Source organism: Balaenoptera borealis (genome assembly GCF_965194805.1).
Source record: "Balaenoptera borealis genome assembly, chromosome: 10".
NCBI classification, from domain to species: Eukaryota; Metazoa; Chordata; class Mammalia; order Artiodactyla; family Balaenopteridae; genus Balaenoptera; species Balaenoptera borealis.
In genome coordinates this window covers 56,920,086-56,943,042 of record NC_138874.1, presented here as the reverse complement: position 1 = coordinate 56,943,042, position 22,957 = coordinate 56,920,086, and the positions used below count along the sequence as shown (strand labels likewise).

Here is a 22,957-nt window from a genome sequence, read left to right as displayed (position 1 = left end):
GGTCGCGGGGTGGGATACACAGGCACAGCTCCTAGCAGAGCTCTGCTTATCCCTACCCTTCAAGACGGGGATGAACAAGACACACCACCAGTTGCTGTTGGGGCCGTGACAGCGGGTGGCTAATGGGGCAGGCGGGGGAGTGCGGGAGTTAGAAACCACGTTCTAGGGTGAGGCTGGGCTCACCAGGGCCCATGGTGAAGGGACACCAGAGTGGGCATGACCCAGCCAAGAGGCGATGGAGAGAGCATGAAGTTTGTTAGTTCTGTTTATGATCCGGGTGGGGGTCTCCAGGAAGACCAGACGCTGCTTTTAGGGAGCATGGCTCGGAGGTACTTCCCATCCGTGCCAATGGGAGGTGGTGGGCGTGGGGAAGGGAGCTGGGTAAAAGGGGAGCAATCCCCCAGATCCAATATGGAAGATGACCTCCAGCCGCTGGAGGGGACTCTAGAGCCATGGGTACTTGGGTGGGGAGGGGTGAGGTATGGGTGCTGGCACTACAGCTGCCAAACAGGCCCTGCCCGCTTCACACCCCCACCAGGGCTACGGGGCCTGGTGTAAGTAGCATGCTAAGTAGATTTATGGTGACACCCTCTGCTCCTCGGGGAGGTTGGAGCTTAGCATGCTGGGAGGAATCACACCACGGGATGCAGCCACGCACAGAAAAATCCTAATAATCATCATTGTCATAATAAGAACCTCATCCAAGGCAACCGGGGAGAAATTAATGGGAAAAAGCACCTATGGGGCTGCCCTGTTCCCCCCGGCTTTCCTTCCAGAGTGGCTTTGCTTTGAAGTCAAAAGATATTTTCCTGGTGAGCCTAAATCTTGAGGGAGGAACCCTAGAAATATGCATTGAAGCTGTGACACGGCAGAGGTCTTGCAGACAGAGCCCTGCCCACAGCCAGGGCAGAGGCGGGTAACAAATGTGCAGAGCGGTGCTCACCCAGGCACCATGGATCCCAGGTCCCAGCTATGCTGACTGTGCTTTGGGCGGACGCTTAACCCCTGCTTTGCAACAGAACCACCAGAAAACCTTTCAGAAATAGGAGTAGCCAGGATGGGCACCTGGCTGGGGGAAGAGGGGTTAGGCAATGTGCCTTGCCTTGGTTGTTCCCCGGGCCAGACCCCTCATCCTCTACCTCCTCTCTGCTTTACTTCAGTGATGAAGTCACAAGTTGGGTGAGAGGTACAGAATGTTGGAGGCATTCCATCTACTTCCCTCATACCCCCCGGGGGATTCAGTGGGAGGTGGGTCATTTCCAGCCAGATCCTAGCTATCTCCCTAATGGAGGGGAAAGAAGGGCCTGGATGATTGGATAATCACACATCCACAGGGAGCAGAAACCTACATCTGCCTCCACAGATGCTGGCAGCCTGCCCTCTCCTCTCTTCCTCATCTCTCTTCACTGCTTCTAGAGTTTGGTTTCTAGTTCAAATTGCTTTGGAAAATAGGAAAGCTGAGGTCCATGTCTTGGGTCACATCAGCAGGTAGGGAGAATTTAGGGCAGCTGGGATCACTCCCTAGGGTGCCGGGGATGTATATTTCCCATGCCTCTACTGCAAAGTAGATGTTGGTAGGTGGATTTATGGGGCCCAGTTGAACAGTGGCCTGGAGGGTCCAGAGCCGGAAAATGGACCCTCAGCTGAATGTCTGACATGGAGAAAGTGGCCTCCCTGTTCTCACCCCCACCTCACCCCAAATGGATGTGCAGCTCAGGATGGCAACTCTGAGAACCACTGGAAGGTCAGCCTTACAGCAAAAGCCCAAGGAGGGAGTCCGGCTGAAGAGGGGCAGTTAGTGAGGACAGGGATTAAGGAGGAGTCTTCCATCTTTTTTGTGCCATGGCCCCTCTTAACAGTCTGGTAAACCCCATAGACCCCCTTAAGAGAATAACATTTTAATTGCATAAAATAAAATACACGGGACCACAATGTCAATTAATTATCTTGAAATACAGTTATCAAAGCATTTAAAAAGGGTGTTATAGTAGAATTATGTGCTTCTTAATGCATAAAACAATGAGATTTGGCAGCAGGTCTAATATACACTGTAATTTCAAAGTAGTGATGAGTGTAAATGATATTTTGAGATCCCTGTGACACCTGTAATGCGATATGAAAATATCTGAGATTTCTCTTGGGCTCAGAGTCACAGGTACTACTAAGGCCGCTGTGGTTTGTTTCTATTTCATAATTAAAGGGAGTGCGAAAGTTCAGGTAGAGGTTAGCAAAAATAAAGATGCAGATTTTTCTCCATTCAGGGTCAAGGATGCCTTGGCGAGTCAGTGGGCCGCCATCCTGGATTAAGAACCCCTGGACTAAAAGGAAGCCTGGGAGGGGCCCATGGGGCCGGCACCACAACCTTGCAGGGCTGTGTGGGGAGAAGGGCCAGAGGAACTGCAGGCTGGACAGACTGACTAACAGGAACAAATGCGAAAATGAATTTAAATAAATACAAGGTTGCGGGCTGGGCTCCCTGACAGGCCTGGAACACGTGTGGAATGGAAAATGAGGATGATGGATAAAAACAAAGCCAAGATTAACAGGAGAACAAGAGCAACCTCCCCTTCTCACTGCCCGCTCATCCCTACAAATAAAACCAATATTCTGGAATATGGCCTTTTCTCCCCATCATTTGCTTTCTTTTACTTATCTGTTTGGTGATGTTTTCTCCTTGGGGAGGTGGGTAATTCCGTTTGTTTTTTTTTTTCCAATGCCCCTCAAACAAATGAATAGTGTCATCTCCTGCCTGAAATAGGAATTAGCTCCTGCCAGATGTGTTCCCACTCACCTCTGTGGTGCAGCCGCCCCCAATGCCTCACCTCCCCCTCGCCTTCCCACCAGCCATGCTGGAGGTGGGAGACCCACCTGCTTGGTGGGACCAAACCTCTGAGAATGGGGAGCCATGGCTGTAAGTAGGGAGATGAGCAAGAGGCACAGGAGTGTTTAAGGCCAAGCTCTGAGACCCACCGGCTGTGTGACCTTGGGGAAGCCCCTTAACCTCTCTGAACCTCAACTTCGTTTTCCCTAGAAAGGACACAATAATACACATATCTTCCAGGGCTGGGAATAAGAATTGTTAGGATTTAAAGAGTGCTTTTTATGGGCCAGGCACTGTTCTAAATACACATATTGACCCATTTAATCCTCATAATATCTCTATGAGCTAAGTATTATTACTGCCTCCATTTTGCAAGTAATAAAACTGGATCAGAGAGGATAAATGAGTCCCCTAAGGTTACACAGAACAAAAGTGGCTGCGCCAGGATTTGAACCCAGGCAGTCTGGCTTCAAAGCCCTTATTTGTAACCACTCTAGCTGGCTCTTTCTTCCTAACCCATGAAGGGCCAGGCTGCCCCAGGTGGTATCTAATAAAGAAGCACGTGGGTGGGAAGGGAGAGGCTGGGGGCAGGGCATGAGGCCCACAGTGGCGCCAGGCCCCTCTGCCCAAAGCGGAGAGCAGAAGTGGCTGAAGCAAGTTCAGGGAGGGAGGATGGGCCAATGTTGGGGGCTGGTTAGCATTAGGGTTAGGGAAGCTTCAGGCGGTGCCCTCCGCCTTCCCACCCAGGTCCTCTTGGACAAAAAGAGTGTTAGGATTTATAGTCTTCAGGCTGACTGCTCCAACCCATGGTTTCCCAGAAGTGGCCACTGAGGCACAGAGTGGGGACATGACTTGCCTGGAATCCCTCTGTGAATGAGGGGTGGGACTGGGCTTCCCTGCTCGCTCCACCACCATCTCCGGGCGCTCCGGACGGGTCTGGTAGCAGAGTGCTATAGTCAGAGTTCAAAACCCTGGGTCGATGTGAACACGGGAGAGTCTCAGTCACAAAGGCTGAAGATGGCCACTCAGTGTCCTCCTGAGAAGCGTTCTGAAGGTGGTTTCTAGCGGACTTTTTAGGTTTCATTGTAAGGGGCCTGGCGTTCTCTGGCTTCTTGCAAACATCTTAAGAGGAAATTGGCTATAGGGCAGGAGAGCCTCAAGTCACATGCTAGGAAGCACCTGCCGGCTGGAACAGGTGGTCAAGGGAGGTGGGAGGGTTTTCTGTGCGGGAGACGTTGCTGCGTTTCCCTGCTTCCACCCATGGCCCCTGACAGCCCATTTTTAACACAGCCATCAGGGGGCTCCTAAAGAAAGATGACTCAGAACACATCAGCTGGCTCCCGTTGGGGCTCACAGTCACAGAAGAACACCTCCCCGTCGCTGGCAGGCCTGGCGCCATAACGTTTGTTGAGTGAATGAATGCATCATCCCCCACCTGTGTACATTTCAATATAGTCCCTCACAGAAGCCAGGGGGCTTCGGGCAGCCAGCAAATTAATGAGGTCTGAAGGCCATTCTGTAATGACTGCAATTCCCAGAATAGGGCAGAACCGGGCAGCAGAAGCCTCTCTGGGGGGATATTGGCACCCCACTCTCCACTCCGACCCCTCTCCTCTGCAAACATATTCTCAAGGACAGCAGCAAATCTGTTCTGAGAAGCTGTGGGTCAGAAGTAAAGTGGATCAAATGCTCCCAGCTCCTGAGAATAAAGGTAGCATATAACACCGATGGTATTTCTCCTAATGAGCATGTGAGAGGAACTGTCCATTTTTAGCCCAGTCAACTGGGTGGGGTCATGCATAGTACAGAAATAGTATTTAACAACAATCCCCTTTGCTGGAATTTGTAAAGCAGCCAGAGGCACGGATGGGCTTCCACACTCCCTGCCTCTGGCCCCCAACCCTTCAGAGGCAGGAGGCAGATAATCCACTTGCAACTAAGTAGAAGAGTGGCTTTTTAGGACAACTGAACAGAAACTGCCAACCCTCCCAATCAGTGCAGATGGGAAAACATGACAGCCTGTGGCTGGCTCAGCTGTAGGTAGGACTGCGGAGGGCTGCAGGCAAGATCAGGAGAGGAAAAGTTGACCAAACTGGGGAAAATGCAAAGATCATGTTGAGGGCAAGGGAGTGGATAAGGATATGGTAGGGATCCAAGTGGGTGAGTGTGTAGCTACTCCCCGTGGCTTCCGAGAACAGCATCGAGGAGGAGACAAGAGAACGCCCAGCAGCCGAGCTGGGGGAATGAGGCTGCCGAGGCCTTTCATTTGAAACTCAGAGATGAGCTCCCATACCAAGGCCGACTCCTGGGGCCTTTGCCTTGAGATTCTTTTGGTGTGATTTGCATTACAACCATCTATTTGCATCTCAACTGTCACACGGTACAAATGGATGGTTGTTGGTTTCAGCCCACCCTGCCCCTTTCTCCTCTGGCTGCTGTAAGTTTTCTATAGCCCGGCAAAGGGGAAGAAATTACTCAGCGAGACTTGACAATAGGGATGCAGTCCTTGGGACAGAGAAAGGGCCTCTTTCAAGCACCTCTGTTGTCTTGAAGGGTCTGGCAGAGCCTGAGGTTCAGTGAGAGGCTGAGTAGAATCTTGGATGTGGAAGGGATGGCAGGCATTATATAGTCTTTGTGAATTAGATTAGCATCCTTATTAGGAAAGACTGCCACAAAGGGCTGACTGAGAGGTTAAACTGCTTCCTCCTTCCCTTCCTGTTTTCCAGCAGCACCCTCTACTGCCCCACAGTGGACCTTTGAGGTCACCTTCCTACGCAAACTCAGCCGGATTTAGGCTTCAGCATAAGGATACTGACTGATGATCCAGTTTGGATAAAGCCCTGGGCCACCTCATTGCTTCTTTTATCATTTAATCATGCTTTTAACTCAACCAAAATAAACTTCTGCGTGCCCCCCCAAGTGCCAGGCAGAGTATGAGGCACTGGGTTACACTGGTGAGCAAAAGCAGACCTGCTCCTACCTGCGGGTCATTCAGCCTAATGGGAAGACAGATACTCTTGAGACCACCACACTAATAACTGCAAAATCACACTCATGATGAGTGCAAGGGAGAACCACATGTTCTAGAGACTCTACAACAAAGGGATCTGACCTCTCCTCATGCTCCCTTCCCTTCTCCAGATCTGCTCAATAAACATTTTCCTGCCATACCTAGCAAATCCAGAGTCACTTTCAACCCAGACACAAATCCCAACAGATGGAGTCTCCCCTCAGAAAGAGAAGTCGGAAAAATGACAATTTAGAAGAATCTTTTACAACAGCTCTTGATTCCTCTTTGAGGTTCTCTGATTTTTCCCAGACATTGGACACTTGGGCAGCGCTGCAAGTGCCTGTGGCTGCTGTCTTTTGTTCCTGTTGGTGATGCGGCTGAACACTCCACCTTGGGAACCTGGGGCCTGACCATCAGCACCCAAGACCAGGCTTTGGGAGCATTTACCTGGCCAGATCTGCATCCCTCCAGAGTTTTGGAGAGTCGAGAAGAGATGGGAGATGCAAAAGAGCAGGGCAATTGAGAAAGCAATTTCTCTCTCTTATTTAGAAACCAGCCCAGGACCACATCTGGGGTTGGTTTGGGTGCTGCCCTATGGGGAGACTGGAAGATGCTCCCGGTGACCTTAGGGTGGGATAGTCTGGGCTGCCTCTCCTCCTCTCTCTGCACCTCACTGTGCCCTGGAGAAGTGGGACCCTGTGGGAAGGAGGCCAGTCCTCTACTGTCAGAGACACTGGCCAAATCCCAGGGGAGAGCAACAGAGTGGTCCCTGGTGGTGTTGGGCGTCCTGTTCACAGTGGGCGTGCTGATGGCTGTGTCTGAGTGGGGAGGGGTCACTAGGGCGGGCTGGATCCAGACGCCCCTCAGCATTCCTGCAGATGCTTCAGACAGACTTCCCGCAAAGGGAGCCTGAGGTAAAACCCAAGAGGTCAGAGTAACCTTGAAATCCCTCAACAAGTTGCAGGGCCCTGGGAATTCTGGCCCTGCTGGTGGTGATGTCCCTGGACCCACCTGGTTAACATCTGTGTGTGGCAGGCACCATGCTAAGTCCTATACACGTATCATCTGATCTCCTCCTCTCCACATACCTTGTTGATACCCTTTGTGGCAGAGACAACGATTTAGCTGCTTCCCCGCATTCCCCAGCCTTCAGGCAGTGAGGTGGGGGCACCTAACTAGTACTGGCTGATGGGCCCTGAGTGGAAGTCACACATCCAGGATGAAGCGTAGAAGAGCTGGTGCTTAACCCTTTAGCTGCCTCCTGCTTCCTGCAGCAACCGCGATCCTGCAGAGTGTGCACCTGAGTGACCACACAGAGGAGGGTCTCCCTGCCCACCCTTGCCGCACAAGTAGTCCAAGTGAGAAATAAACTGCTCTTTCAGGGTTAATTTGTTCCTGCGCTAGAAACTGACTTATACATTGTCTTTTTATTTCTTTTTTACACAGATGAGCAAAGTGAGGCTTAGAAAGGGTCAGTGACTCACCCAAGGTCACAGAGCTAATAAATGGCAAGGCTGGCCTTGAACACAGGCCTCGGCTGATTCCTTGGCTTGGCATTCAAGGCCCCCCGAGGCCTATGTCCCAGCCCACCTTGCCAGCAGCCCACTGCACAATCCCTAATCAGTTGCACGGGTTACTGCCTGTTCCCTCCATCTACTTACAGGTTTCTCCCTCCGGTCCTCCCTGTGGGCCACAGCCTGGCCCCCATCACCCCTCCTGAGGACCCTTTCACCAGCTGATTTATACCCCAAGGCTCAGCCCTTGGGAACCCCCTCTCACCATAGAGTCTTTCCTGATCCTCCCAGCCCCTACTTCCCCCCTCCTCAGCTGAGCTCTGGAGCCTCAATGCCTATAGTCACTGGACCCTGGACCCACGCTGCTTCCAGGGTCTCTCTTCCCTTGGGCATTATTATCAGCCTGAAATCTAGGATGGGATTTTCTTCTGAGGTTCTCATTCACACAGTGGTCTCCAAAGGGGGACCTGCACTCCCAGGGGATACAAGATGATCTACTGGGGTGTGAGAAAATGTTAGAATCTGTTTTTACACTTGTTTGTCTCCACCTTTTAAACTTTCCACATTATTGTATATGTTTTAAAATTACATATTACATTTGCATAAACACATTTGGCCCCATGGGGCAGGGACCATGGATTCCACTTCTTGGACTCCCTGAAGTGGCCAGATATAGCTGCTTGTAAACAGTAGATGTGGACTTCCCTGGTGGCGCAGTGGTTAAGAATCCACCTGCCAATGCAGGGGACACGGGTTTGATCCCTGGTCCGGGAAGATCCCACATGCCGCGGAGCAACTAAGCCCGTGCGCCACAACTACTGAAGCCCACGTGCCTAAAGCCCGCGAGCCACAACTGAGCCCACGTGTCACAACTACTGAAGCCCGTGTGCCTAGAGCCCGTGCTCCACAACAAGAGAAGCCACCGCAATGAGAAGCCCACGGACCACAGCGAAGAGTAGCCCCCGCTCGCCACAACTAGAGAAAGCCCTCACGCAGCAACGAAGACCCAACGCAGCCAAAAATAAAAAATTAATAAATTAAAAGAAAAACAAAACAGTAGATGCTCAGTACATACTTCAATTATCTCAGACAGGTAGGTATGGAAATACTTAGCAGGAGATGGAGGCATGTGTGCACGCACATATGTGTACACACATGAACAGAAACGTGACTGTGCATGTACACACACACACACACAGGCCAACTTGCCCTTGTGAACCTGAGTCCTTGGGGGGACTGTGTCCAGTTGAGAGAAGCTGACAGGAGACAGGAGAGGGGCCAGGAAGTGAAGAGGAACCAGGCCTGGAGCAAGGCCAGTATGGCCACGCGTGAGGAGTAATTGCAGAGAACACCTCGGGCGGGAAAACCTAATGGAATTCCTGAGCAGGGTGGGCCAGGGGACCAGCGGTAATAAATAGAAATCCTATTAAGGTTGTGACTGCTGACAGGCTAGGGAGGTAGGGCAAGGGGAGGGGTGGGGAGGAGGCAGGCTGAGAGGGTCCTGAAGGGATGGAAGTTGCCCCATCCAGGCCCGGCCCTTGGCCTAATGACACAGGGCGTAGCTAGGCTCACGGGAGCTGCAGCCCTGCCGGAGCCCCCTCCCTCTTGTCCCTCTTGAGCTCCCTCTCACCCGTGGCCCATGTCCCTCCCTCTTAAGATTGGCCTCAGCCTGGCTGGCCCTTGGGCAAGGGGATGCAGGTGTCCTGGACCCTCTGAAATCTCTTTATGGCCTGGGATCCTCTGGAAGGCACTTACACTCCTTGCAAGGAAAAGGCAGGGTCAGTATTACCCCAAAAGCAGGAATAAGACTTTTCCAAAGTCACCATTTATACAAGAGCCTCTACCTTTTAAATTTTATATTTTTTGTGTGTATGTTTTAAAATGTACATACTAGGTTAGTATGATGATCATGTATATACATTTCTAAATGTAGAACTATACATTGGAGGTGTGTGCTCAAACATTTTTTACAGGGTGTAGGGGGGTTGGTCCAAAAGTTTAGAGACTAACTAATTTTTGCAGCCTTATTTATCCTCAGAACGTAGCAGGGGAGGCTGCAGCAATGTTTGTTTCTATTTTACAGATGGGGACCTGGGAGCCCAGTGACCCCTGGCATCCCTTCCAGGGTTGCACAGCCCGGGCCAGGTGCTGGGCTGGATGGCCATGCGTTCTGGGACTCACCTCATCCTTGTCCACCACCTGGATAAAGAGGGGGAGGGCAAAGCCGACCTGTGCCAGCTCAGTGATGGCCACGCTGTACTCGGAGCTGTTGAACTCTGGGGCATTGTCATTGATGTCAATCACCAGGATGTTGAAGGTTGTGGTCACTGTGGCATCAGATGGGGTGCGGTCATCATTCAGCTCTGTGCCCTGCAGATAGAGGAATAAACACCCCAGGGATGAAGGTGGCCATAGTCACAATAAAAGTCATCATTTACCAGGGCTTTCTCAATGCTGGGCACTGCGCTTTAAGTGAATTATCCCATCTAATCCTCACCATAACCCCAGGAGGAAGATTCTATCATTAGCATCCCCGTTTTACTGATCTCCATTACCAATGGGGAAACTGAAGCTCAGAGAGGTTAAGTAACTTGTACAAGGACACACAGACAGAGTAAGTATCAAACTCAGGCAGTGGGATTCTAGAACCAAGGGGATGAGGTGGGGTGGGGAAGACAAGATAGATTTAGGGGTTCATCTAGGGGCAAAGGGAGAGTCTTTATTCATTTGGCAAATGATGAAACTGAGGCCAAGAACATTTGTGCTAGCAGATAACCAAGACTTAATTCAGCATCTGCTATGGACTGAACACTGTGCTAGGCACTGTGAAGGTCTGGGTTGGACTCAGAAATAGATGGACTCAGACACCTGGGCACCCAGTCTCTGGGCCACAGTCCTTGGGCCACAAAATACCCATTCCCAGTCCCATGCCAACCTTTTGAACCAGAATCTCTGGGCAAGAGGCCCAGGACTAGGTATCTTTTACCAGCTCCCCAAGGGATTTGGATTCACAGCCAAGTGTGGGAACTCATCCTTATATTTTATATAAAGATGGAAAAGCTGAGCTCAGGGTTGCACAGTGAGTTGGCGCTGGGACTAGGGAGCAGCTCTCTCCATTGGAGCTGCCTGCCTCCGTAGGAAGGGAGCAGAGACAGGAGGGGAGGCTGAGAGAGGGCCTCAGGCTTGGCTCCGGATGGGGGAAAGGCCGTGTTAGCTTGCCCTCCCCCGCTGGCCCACATGTGCACATCCGGGTAGAGAGGACAGAGCCAGTGGGTGAGTCAGGGCTAATCAATCCATTGCTGTCACAGGCCTTCTCAAGGTCAAGGAGAGCAATGAAGGCCCAGGCTGCACCATCCTTCCCACACCAATGGAAGGGCCTCCATCCCAGAGCCCCTCTCCTCAGTCCTTGTACCACCCCCTCCTCTCAATCGAAGGCTGGGGCTGAGGAGGACCCCTCTGGCCCAGGCAGCATCTGTACCCTAAACGGGTTTCCCAGCGAATGCCTCAGCAAGCTATTGATTTTAATTAAAACCAATCATGAGTGGCAGGGGGCTGCAGGGGGCAGGGGGCTATGGCTGCATCACACTTTCCTGGGTGGGGACCACCACAGCTTCTGCCCCCTGCCCGCTGCATTGCTGGTTCCTAACCAGGTAATAGCCCCAGGGAAGCCACAAGAATTAGAAATGGGAGAAAACCCCAGAAACGAGGTAAACCTAAGAATCTGAGTTGGCTATATTAGAACTTGAAATCATGGGATAATAGAGGGGACCACGGGGTGTGCACCCACTTGTGCCTCCTCACCCCTGAAATGGAGATGAAAGTTGCAATCCTCTGCAGTTGTCGATAAGGGCTGAGAAATGCCCAGCAGAGGGCCCCTGACAAGGCCCACATGTGACAAGCGTTGGCCCTTTCTGACAGGGGCCCTGGGCACAAGCCCTGGGAATCAGTGCAGGGTAAGGGAACAGAAGTGACCCGCCTCCTGGACCCTCTGCCTGGGCACCGCTGGAGGCGGGCACCACAGCGTGGGCATCCCCTCTACCCATGATGGAGGTGCCCAGCGCCCACTCTCACCTTCACAGTCAGGATGAAGCCATGGCTGTACAGGGGGTTCTCCCGGTCCAGCAGGCCGTTCAAGGTCAGCGCCCCACTGATGTAATCCAGGGCAAAGATACTGTTGGTATTCCCTGCAAGAGGGAGAAGAATTCAGGATGTGACTGGGGCCCAGGACAGGTGGACATGGGGCTGGGGCCAGGGCTCCTCTCTGGACATTAAGGACTAATCAGTAACTTAAAATGAATGCTGGTTCCAGGAGTAGTGCAAAGAACTCTGGGGTACAAAGGAGCACATAGCCCAGGCAGCAGATGGCCCTGAATCACAGGACGAGAACATTATGCCCATTCAATCTTCCTCAAGGCTCTCTGACTGAGTCAAGGAGAAAGTCTTGGTTTGGTGCTTATATGTCTTTAACAACCTGTCTAACACTTGCTTCTTTTCCTTTTTAACAGAGAGAGAGCAGGCTCCAGGCTCAGAACCTTTCAAAGGGAGCAGTGCCCAGTGAGGACTCAGTGACTGCTGTGTCTGAATATTTGTGCCCCCCCAGAATTCATATGGTGAAATCCTAACCTCCAGAGGTGATGGCATTAGCAGGTGGGCCTTTTGGGCTTAGGTCATGAGGGTGAACCCGTCCTGAACGGGATTCATCTCTTATAAAAGAGACCCCGCAGAGCTCCCTTGCCCTTTCCACCATATGAGGATTCAGCAAAAAGACACCACCTGAACCAGGAGGAGGGCCCTCACCCGACCGTGCTGACACCCTGATCTCGGACTTCCAGCCTCCAGAACTGTGAGAAATAAATTTCTACTGTGTATAACCCACCTAGTCTGTGGTATTTTGTTATGGCAGCCACAGTGGACTACGGCAGTAGCCTTGTTTTGTTCCCCTTGTGCTTATTTTTACGGTCATTTCCTATTCTATTCTGTTCTTTCTAGTCTATTCTATTTTACTCTACTCTTCTATATGGCAGTGATATAAAGTTTCCTTTTATGATAAATATAAGTTAAAAACAAAATTCAATTTTAGAAGTATTTAAGTATTTATTAAAATTTAAAATATGTATTTAAAGTACTGGCAAAAATCACGCACAAATGGCACTGGCTCAAATGTACCCCACCCCTCTCTCACCCACCAGCTTTGTCTTATGCTGCCCCACAGGTACCCGGCCCTCACGGTGGCTTCCGCAGTTTCCCCAGATCCATTCCTGCCTCCTGTCTTTTATCGTTCGCCTTGTCTCTCGGCTTCGCCGCCCTTCCTCCCACCCGGTGCCAGCCCCTCCTCCTCTTGCTCCAGGAAGATGGTCCTAATCTCTCTCGCTTACCACTCCGGCCCTACAGGCAGTAGCTGCTGCCCTGTTCATTCCCCAGTTGCTTCCTGTGTGTTAATGTGCTCCTTTCACCCAGCCTGAAAGTCCCCTGAAGATGGGGGGCTTTCACGACCATTCCTCAAGGTACCTGGATAATGCTGGGCGCACAGTGGCAAGCATGTTCCTGAAGGATGGCTGCTTCCAGCCCATCTGGGCCCCCATACTTGCCCTTGTGCTCTTCTCATCAGGCTGTGAGTTCACTGGGAAACCCTCAATTCCACTCCCCTCTCCTCATTAACCAGTGTGTTGGTTCATTCAAATACTTGCTCGCTCACTGCCATTCATTCACATATTCAGCAGTCCCCTGGACGGGTTGTCCTATGGCCAGGCCCTGTGCTTAGCGCTGTGGGGGACGCAGAGGTCACTCTGCCAGGATTTCTGACGCTGAAGCACTTACAGCCTCATAAGGGAGCTCTGACACCCACAAGAATCAGCATCTCAGTTCACAGCAGGGAGAGGCTGTTCACACACAGGAAGGCTCAAAGAAGGAAAGCTTCATGGAGGAGGTGACATTAATTCCTTACACCACTGTCTAGCTGTGTGACCTTGGGCAACTTATCTAACCACTTTGCATCCTGGTCTCTTCATTTGTGAAATGAGGATAATAATGGATCTATCTCATAGGGTTATGAGAATTAAATGAATGAGAAAAAATATATACACATGTACAGGCTTTGAATAGTTCCCGGCACAAAATAAGTACTTCATAAATGTTGTTTGAGCTGGACCCTGGAAGACAGGTGGGATTGGGGAAGGGGGTGGATGGACACGGATTCCATAGGTGGGAACTAACATCCAGGCCTCCAACACACAAGGTGGATACCAGGATCGCCCATGGAAGCTGCTGTATCTCCCCGCTCCGCCCCTTCCCCGGCTCTAAAGGGATCCGCACACAGGCTCGTATCCTCTTTTGGATTAACTAGGGCAAAAGTAGAGGGGAGACAACGTCCTTCTCTAACTTTAGACTCTGAGGCAGGGGCCGTTCTCAGCCCCCCTGTGCTGGTCGGCAAGGTGGCCCACTCCCAGCCCACTGCAGAGGTTGTCTGAGGCAGGGGAGAGGCTGCTGACGGCAGAGCCCGGCCAGGTCTCACGTCACTCTCAGAGTGTGGGCTTTGGAGACTCTGACCTGGGCCAGGCCAGGGAGGGGACGTCACTCCAGCCTCCACCTTGCCTAAGCCTGCGTCCTGCGGCCTGGGTACCCTCCTGCGGGCTTTTGTACAGCTGCCCTTGTGGAGTGGGGAGGAAAGAGTTGCAAGGAGGCATATACATGCATGACTATAAAGGAGTTTTTTTAGCTAGGAATTCTGCTGCTGGGGAAACAAGAGGACACGTACTTTCATCAGCTCATCATTAGCTAATCCACACGGCGAACAATTATTGAGCTCCTACAATGTACCCGGGACACCTTCCGGTGGAGGATGTAGCCCTCAACCAGGTGTTCCCGTGACAGGGTGACCAGTGCTGAGGTGGCTGAAGCATGGACAGCGCAGGGTGCTTTAGGGGCCAGGTCCTCGGCCCCTAAATGCTGAGCTTCAGGGCTGCCCTGAGGCAAGACCTCCAGCCTCTTGCCTCTCACACCCTCTTCCCCACCACACACACAGGCACGGGCCCCGCCTCCTCAGCGCCCCTGTCCGGCATCCCATCATTCCAGAGTTTCATATAAATGTATTCTTCCCAATAAAGGAAGCTATCAATGTTTACATGTGATTCAAATTTTATCTTTGCCAGTTTTTTCCTATAAATCATTCACAAACCAGAAGCCTCTTGTCAAACGATATGCTGTGGTTTTCAGTTTGGAAAATAAGGTTGTCCCCCCTGGCAAACTCAGTTGGGTCCCGCACTCAGCACCTTTGCCCTACTCATGGCCACACTGCCCATCCCCAACTCCGAGTCTGTCCCCAGCACATAAAATACCCCTCTCCCAGCCTAGGCACCTTCTCCAACCAACCTGCAGGCAAATACCCCTCAACTGGTACAAATTCAAACTCAAGGACCCTCCCCCCAACACACACACACGCACGCACACACACACACACACACACACAAACACATTCTTTTTCACACATCTATCTGTGTGGAGAGTTCACCTCTCAGCCTCCTGCAAAGTATGAGTGACTAACTGCCAGGACCAACAGTCAGAAAGGGTTACACCCAGGGAGCTGACAAGGCCATCTAAGTGAGTCACTGCCTCTGATATTCCTACTGTCACCATGGCAACATGAGCACTCACTGGGATGCTAGCTTGGGCAGGGACAGGAGGTGAGCCCTGTGCCCCAAGCAGGGCAGGTCTCATTCAAAGACTGATTGACTGATCAGATCACTCATTCATTCCAGTTCATATCAAGCACCTACTTTGTGCAAAATGCTAGAGAATCAGCAGAGAAAAGAAGGCAAGGTTCATGCCTTCAGTCTCACACAAAAGATCTGCATTCAGAATAAAATCACACTATTGAGTGTATAAGAACTTGCTAAGCTAAGGCCCCTGAAGGAAAGCAACGTGGAACAGAGAAGCAGTTATGCCCTGAGTTCCAATCATGGCTCTGCTACTAGCTAGCTGGGTCACCTTGGTCAAGTTACATATCTGGGCCTCAGTTTCCTCGTCGATAAAATGGGAGTAATAATAGTACCCACCCCAGAGTGTTGCTGTGAGGATTAAATGAGTTAATACAGTGTCTGGCACATAGGAACCTCTCAGTAAATGTTGGCCGCCCGTCCTGCACCAAGACAGCACCATGGACCATCTCCTCCACCCACCCCCACCACAGGAGCCTGTGCCTAGAGCTTTCGCCCAGCGGGAGCACTAAGCCAACCCATCCTCTTGCCAGGAGAGCCTCACAACCAAGGGCCCAGATGTACAAGGCGGCAGCCCTGAGGCCAAGGCTGAGAACAAAACCCTCAGGTCCACAGGGCATCGCACCCAGGGTTCCGGCCTCGGGGTGGGTCACCACTTCCTTGCTTCCCTCCTTTATCACCCCTCTCCCACCATCCTCCCTCCCCCGGGGGGCCGTGGGCTTGGAAACCATACACATAAGTTTCTCTGCTATCCTGGAAACTGATACCACCCTGTCAGCCCTCTGGTCTCCCAGACACTCTTTATCCAAGTCCCATGGGGACCAGGGGGCTGGGGGTGGCTCACCGAGGGATGCCTTTCACCTGTTCAGCCCCCACTGCTGAGCAGAAGGGCAGCTGCTTTCCCTGGGTCGACAGGTGCTGTCCTAGGGGATATACCTGGTAGGGGAGGGGTCCTTGCAGGGAGTGAGGCTGCACCTTGAGCACCCTAAGACTTCTGGGAACTGGTGACTTAAATCGTTCACACAAGGGAAGAAGCAGGTCATTCCTAGCTCTGCTGGTTCTCTTGTGGGACAGCCACATCCTCCAGGAGCTTCAGGCATCGAGACCTCTTCATATTTGCAAGAGGGAGGTTGAGAAGATGTGAATCAAGTCTGCAAAAGCACAAAAGGCTGCTGAAGGGAAGTCACAGCCCTCTTTCCCCTGTTCATTAAAAAATAGTAGTTACAGTTTGTTGAACACTTCCCTGTGCCAGGCACTGAGCTAAGATGTTTGCACAATTATATTACTCAGTCTTCACAATAACTTTATAAGAAGACACCCTGTGTTACATGTGAGGAAGCAGGCTCAGAGAAGTTAAATAACTTGCTCAAGGTCACATGGCTGGTGAGTGGCTGGCCTGGAGTGAGATTTACGCCTCTCTTTTTCTCCCTGCAGGCATTTGCCCTACACACAGGTTTGCACCCACTCTGTACCTGGCCCGGTGCTAAGGGACAAGGAACAGGGCGAGACAAATAAGAGATTGTCATCCTTCATAGAATGAGGTGGCAAATAAGTTGCTTTTTTCTCAAGAGGGAGTCCTAGTTAAAAACTCTCTATGTTCTGAAAAGTTCTAGGTAAATTCCTCATAAAATGATAGAGTTTTATGTAGCAGCAGAATGTCCACGTGGCGATGTCCTCCAGGAGCTGGAGGGGAGGGGTGGATGGGGACTAGAGTGGGAAGACAGGGGCTGCCGGCAAAAATGTGGTGACATATATAAGGTACTGGCAAGCCGGCCTTTAGGGCAGACCTGTGGCTCCAGTGAGGATGCACAGGAAAATGCAGATAGAAAGGCAGTGGTCAGAGAGGCAGATGGGAAACCAGTATAGAGCCAGGTGCCCAGAGGCAGGCGAAGGGGAAGTTCTGAGAAAGAGATGGTTGACAGGGTCAAACAGTGCCAAGACAGGCTCAAACAGTGCCGAGACAGGCTCAGGATAAGGAAGATCTGGCGAAGGTCCCCCATTTGGATCTTCAGATGCCCCTGGAGGTCAGACTGTGAGATACAGTGGCTGAGGGGGGCCCTGGGGACTGTTAGTACAGGTGCTGCTGCCCGGAGTTTGGTGTAATAAACAGGGAGAGAGGCCGAGTGGCGGCTAGAGGGCGCAGCAGAGTCAAGCAAAGGTCTTCTGTTTCATAGATGGTCAAAGGCAGAGGGAGAGGGGAACTAGACTGGAGGGTGTGAAGGTGAGGGTAGATGGTCAGACTTGGAGAGCAGGGGGGTGGCTCTCTCTTTGGGCCTTGAGGGCTCACCCTCCCACCTCCTCCTTCCTTCAAGGCTAGCAGGCTCTCTCCTTCCCCAGGCGCCCCTGCCAAATCTCATCACTCCCACATCTTGTCCCCTTGTTATCTCACCCGGCAGCATCTTGACCCATGGCAGAGCTGGGTCTGGGCGAAAAGCAGTTTAGTGAGTGGCTGATGGTGCGTGTGGGAACACAGGCTGATGACTTTCAATTGCTTTGTCTGCTCCGCTGGGCTGACAGCAACCACTCTTGCTGCCCCCAAGTTAAAGGAAAACCAATGGCTCCCACCTTGGTCCTGTCTGTTCTTAAGGTCCATTACCAACGTCACCAGCCTCAGGAAGCCAGTCCTGGAGGCTGTGCCCTCTCTCACTCCACTGAGCCCCAGAGCTGGGCTGGCACCCTCAGAATATCCCTGTGCTGTGGGGCTTCCTCGGTTCTCACATCCAGAGACCCAGCGTCGTCTCGAGGGTAAGGGCTAGGGTGTCATGCTTCCATCCCCATGGTACCCAGAACAATGCTCATTACCTATCTGTTGGATGGCCTGAAGGTTCTTGCCCCCCCCCATAGGGATTAGGAAGGGTCAATGAGCATACACTAGGTGCGGGCATACTCTGGGTCTGGCCATGCTGGGCCATGGGGTTGAGAAAAGAAGAAAAAAATGCCATGCTTATGAGATGCTCATGATCTAGTTGGTCTTCTGGGCCCAACTATCATTCCACTCAAATGCTAGTTGCTGAATGGATGAGAGGACTAGTGGGACCCTGATCCCTCACTTGGCCTCTGACTTGGTTACCCGGCCCTCCCCAGGGCCAGGGCCAGGGATCCTCCCCAGGGAAGTGAGCAGAACTGGGATATGTACCCCCTTCCCCCTGGTGCTCCCTCTTTCAGCCGTAGTCTCTGCCAGGAGTCTGTTACATCAGCACCCTAGTGAAGACTGCCTACTGTGCGTGAACTCGAAGGATGCAAAAAAGACCTAAGCACCAACAACAGATCTGCCAGTTACCTGCTGTGAGACCTCCTGCAAATTGTGAATTCCTTTGAGCCAAACCCCTCATCTGTAAAGTGTGGATAACAGCTCCCATCTCACGGGACTGTGTGAGGCTCAGGCGTGATCGTGTTATGTAAAGCACCTACAGTGGCGCCTGTCTTGGTTCCCGTCCCTTCTTTCCCTGCTATGCCTGTTTTCTGAATACAAGAATTGGACCAGGTTAGCCCCAACTATGGCCCATCTTATCCAGAATGAGCCAGGAGGGGCTCTCCCCACAATATCCAACATTTGTTGTGCCTGGCGCTGTGCGAAGGCTTTTTTTTGTTTTGTGTGTGTATTTATATAGGATGTTACGAAAAACATGAATGAACTTTTGGCCAACACAATATATTTCAATTTTCACAAAGCTCCCATGAGATAGGTACAATTATCCCCATTTTCCAGATGAAAAAACTAAGGCACAGAGAATAACTGGTCCTAGGTCATAGCAAGGGGTGTAACAAGGAGTTAAACTCAGCTCTCACTAAGCTAAAGAGTTCATGTCCTACCCAGGGGCCCCTGGATTCCCCCTGCCGCCCCCCCCCCCACCAGGGGTAGCTGTTAAACAGCAACGTGTGTGCTGTGTATGCCGCCTGGGCCAGTGGGACAAGCTGGGCTGCAGGCCCATCACTGTCCAGTGGAGCCATATAATTCGGACTGGTACAGACTGTATCACTGCATAATGAAAATTGGGAGTCAGCCTGAGGTATGGGCTTTGGGCAAGATATCTTATGAATTAAAAATTGTTACTTAGCTGCCTGCTGACAAAGGGGGCCAAGTCCCAGGTGGCACCTGGGCTGGGCCTCATTGAACAGCTCTGTGACCAACATATGGCAACCAGCGGTGTGGGTTACCTTGGCTTTCAATCAGAGAAGGAGATGCAGGCTGAGAGCTTGTTGCCCCTCCTAAGGACCATCAGGGAGGGGGCAGATTAGGCCTACCCCCTCTCCAAAGCTTTCCCTGAAGCTGCCTGGAATTTTCACCCTGCAGATCTCTGTGGGTGCCTTGTCTGCATTCAGGTCTCAGCTCAAAGGTGGTGGTGACCTTTGAGGGGGCCTCAAAGGAGCCCTTTCTAGTCACCCTACCATCCTACTCTCACCCTCATCACTCTCTTCTCCCTTATCCTGTTTTATTTCCTTCAAACCACTTCCACTTTCTGAACATCTCTTCTCATCTGTTAATGTGTTTGCTTATTGTCTGTCTCCCCACACTGGAATATAAGCCCTAGGAGTGCAGGGACCGGTTTCTCCAAGTGCCCCTGGTGATACATAGTGGGTGCTCCACGAAGGCTTTTGAACGATGCATGGGCTGCAGCAGAGGTGTCAGGGCGCCATTCTGAGGCTAGTGTAGAAGGTTACAGGACAGAATGGTACCAGGGTGACTTAAAATGTCACACATCACAGAGACCATAACTGCACCAGGGCTATGAGGAAGAGTCAGCCAATTAGCAATTCCAACTGGGGCTATCACACCCACCCTACCACAGTGACATGTTTGTTTGAGCTGAGTGCATCTTGTTAATTACAGTTATTACCGACCAGTCAGGGAAAGATGATCTTTGAGCCCCCCACAAGCAGGTGGGAATTGCAGTCTGCTTGTCTTGTAGGCGTTTCACCAGAACGACAGTTTTCACCAAGCTCAAGTACACCAATAAATGATCACCTCTCGTAATAAGACCACAGACCGGACTCTGACTAATCTGGCTCCAAGTTATGAAACATTAACCTGAGTAGCCAAGGATAGTAAAGCCTATTATGTTAGGGTTGCTAAGGGTCAAGCCAGGCCCCCTCACCTACAGCAGCATCCAGCTCCCCACCTATAGGGAGAGGCGGCCCCTGGTCCTCTGATGACACTTTAACGGGGATCAGCCAGACATTGCCAGGGGCCAGGGCTGCGATCAGAACCTCCTGATTTCCTGAAAAACCTTTACTCTGTAACCAGGCAAATTTCTCCAAAGGGAATAATCAGGGATGTGCCCACAGGTGCAGCTCCCAGGATTTTCACCGTGGTGCTGTTTACTAAGGAAAACCGGCAACAACCTAAATGTCCAACAATAGGGATTAATTACGTTATGAGATGAAATTCGGTCATCAACTAAAAATAATGTTGCAAAGAGAAGTTTGTGACTTGAAAGATATATGTTTCAGACATTTTCCCCCCAAAGGAGTCATAAAATAGCATAGTTCCATAAGGCACATTTTTTGTTGTTGCTTAAAAAATATATATATATAGAAAAAGGAATGAAATGTTGACAAAATGTTAACAAAAATGATCTCCGAGTAGTGATGTGACAGCAGTGCTTCTCAACCTCAGCTTCCCATGACGTTTGGGCTGGAAAATTCTCTGCTGTGGGAGACTGCTCCATGCACTGTGGGGCGGTTAGCAGAATCCTTACCCTCTAGCCACTAGAAACCAGGAGCACCCCTTCTCCCAGTTGTGACAACCAATAAATCTTCAGACCATTGCCAAACGTTCCCTGCGGTGAGGGTTGAGGGGGTCAAAATCATTCCTGGTTGAGAGCCGTTGTTCTAGAGCCATTTCAATGTTTCCTTTTTGATTTATGTGAATTATATTTGTAAAAAGAATTAATATAAGTACCTTAAAGAGTAATCCCCAAAGTTCTAGAACTCGATAGTGGTGATGGGTGTACAACATTGTGAGTATATGTAATGCCACTTTAAAGTGGTAAATTTTATGTTATGTATATTTACCACCAAAAACCCCCCAATATTTGATGATGTGTGTCTATGTGTTCTAAGTTGGTGCTAGATGTGGGCTGATTCGGAAACGGATTCACTTTAACGAGTAATTCTTTCTCTACCTGGGTTACCACCATGACTGATAATAATTTGCTGAATTTAATCTCCCTGAGGACAGGGACCTTTCCCGCCATGGTCACTGCTACCTCAGCCGGATGAAGGAAGGGATTTACTCAAAGAAGAGTTTGCAAGGTACTGGAGAGTCTGAACAGCAAAAGATAAGGTCTCTGCACCCCGGTGGCATCAATCTAGGCGAGGAAGCTCACGGGGCCTGGGGCAGGGGATCCTCCGCCAGGCCTTGGAGGGCTGGGTTTGGGTCAGTATGGAGAGGCGGAGGGCATTCTGAGCAAAGGGCTGGAGGGGACAATCACTTCCAAAGTGGGGAGCCAATGGGACAAGTGGAGTTCACACGAAGTGGTGTCAGGAGTGGCTGATGCCAGGAGGCAGGACCCTTGAATGCCAGGGAAGTAGTTTGGATTTTTGTCCACAGCCGTGGGGAGGCCCTGGAGGCAGGAAGGCCTGTTGGTGATGAGAGCATGGACTGGGTGATGGCAGTGAGAAAAGCAGCAATAACCAGGGCCACTTACTGTGGGTTCTGAGCACTTCCCATGTATTGGTCAATTACTCGTCACGGCAACTCCACATGCCAGGTGGCATCATCATCATCATCATCACCATCATCATCATCATCATTGTTATTCCCATTTTACAGGTGAGAAAATCAAGGCACAGAGAAATTAAGTGATTTGCCTAAAGTCACACTACCAGTAAGTGGCAGAACCAGGATTCAAGTTTGTCTAACTCCAGAGCCTGGAGGCTTAGTTCACACACCAGGCTGCCCCTAAGAGACAGGGAAGATGCATGCTTCTGCCCGTTGGCAGAGCAATTCTGAGCTCACTGGATTCTCAAGACACCCTGCAAGGCCAGCACTGCTATCAGATGAGTTAACTGAGGCTCAGTCAGGGAAGTGACATGTCTAAGAACACCTGGTTACTTAGTGACCAGGCTGGCATTAGAACCTGGGTCTTTTGGGTCTCAAATGGCCCTCCTAGCTGCCGTGGTCTCTGCTGGGTGGGGCTGGCGCTCCCTTAGCTCTGGGGGCCAGAGACTGGCCAGGAGAAGAACAAGGTGAGGAGAAGGGAAAAAAAGGCTGACTTGCTCACTTGACTGGAGGCTGCTTACCTCCAGGACCCTGGGCAGGTGGGCCCAGAACACCCATGCCCAGCCTCAGCAGAAGCCCCTCCTTGGGCCAAGAGTGGGCGCTGAGGTGCACTGGGTCCCCAGACTGGCCCACATAATTCACCTGAGGCTTGGCATTCAAGAGAGTGTCAGGGCTCTGGGAGATTTACAGGCTCCGATAAAGCCATCTCAGCCTGCGCATAAGAAGCGTTTGATATTTGATGATCTGAAAGACCTTGTCCCAAAGTGGGAGTGCGAGGGGGGAAGGAGGATGGTTTTCTTAAGAAAACAAAGAGGATGATCAGATGCCCAAGGAGAAGGAAGCACGAAGGCGGGTATGTGCTGTCTGTCATCCTGGTGGGGCCATCACCCCTGCACGGATCCAGCACTGAGACACGGGAAAGGCAGGCCCAGGGGATTGGGCTTCTTGGGGAGTGGGGCACCAGAGACCACCTACCACACTATAAGGCCTCTCTAATGAGGCACGGGGTGGGGGCGGGTGATGGGTAATTCCCCCAGGGAACCCACCATCTAAGCGGGAAGACTGGCCACCCCCGGGGGAAGGACAAAGCATATATGTAAAGAAGCTGACTGAAGAACTCATAAAGGAACTGACTAGATGCACGCTTGTGGGCTTGTGGTCCTCTCTGGGCCTCAG

At 51.4% G+C, this 22,957-nt stretch overlaps 1 protein-coding gene across 2 annotated transcripts in view; it reads right to left on the bottom strand.

Moving 5' to 3' along the window:
• The window catches only part of CDH23 (cadherin related 23), a gene marked incomplete at its 5' end in the record, with an annotated part of 434,991 nt that overhangs the window by 216,568 nt on the left and 195,466 nt on the right, over positions 1-22,957 (bottom strand). For both annotated transcript variants that reach the window (XM_082407240.1, XM_082407239.1), the window contains 2 exons: positions 9,527-9,715; positions 11,417-11,529. In XM_082407240.1, the coding sequence (XP_082263366.1) occupies positions 9,527-9,715; positions 11,417-11,529 (302 nt within the window). The remainder of the gene's footprint in view (positions 1-9,526; positions 9,716-11,416; positions 11,530-22,957) is intronic.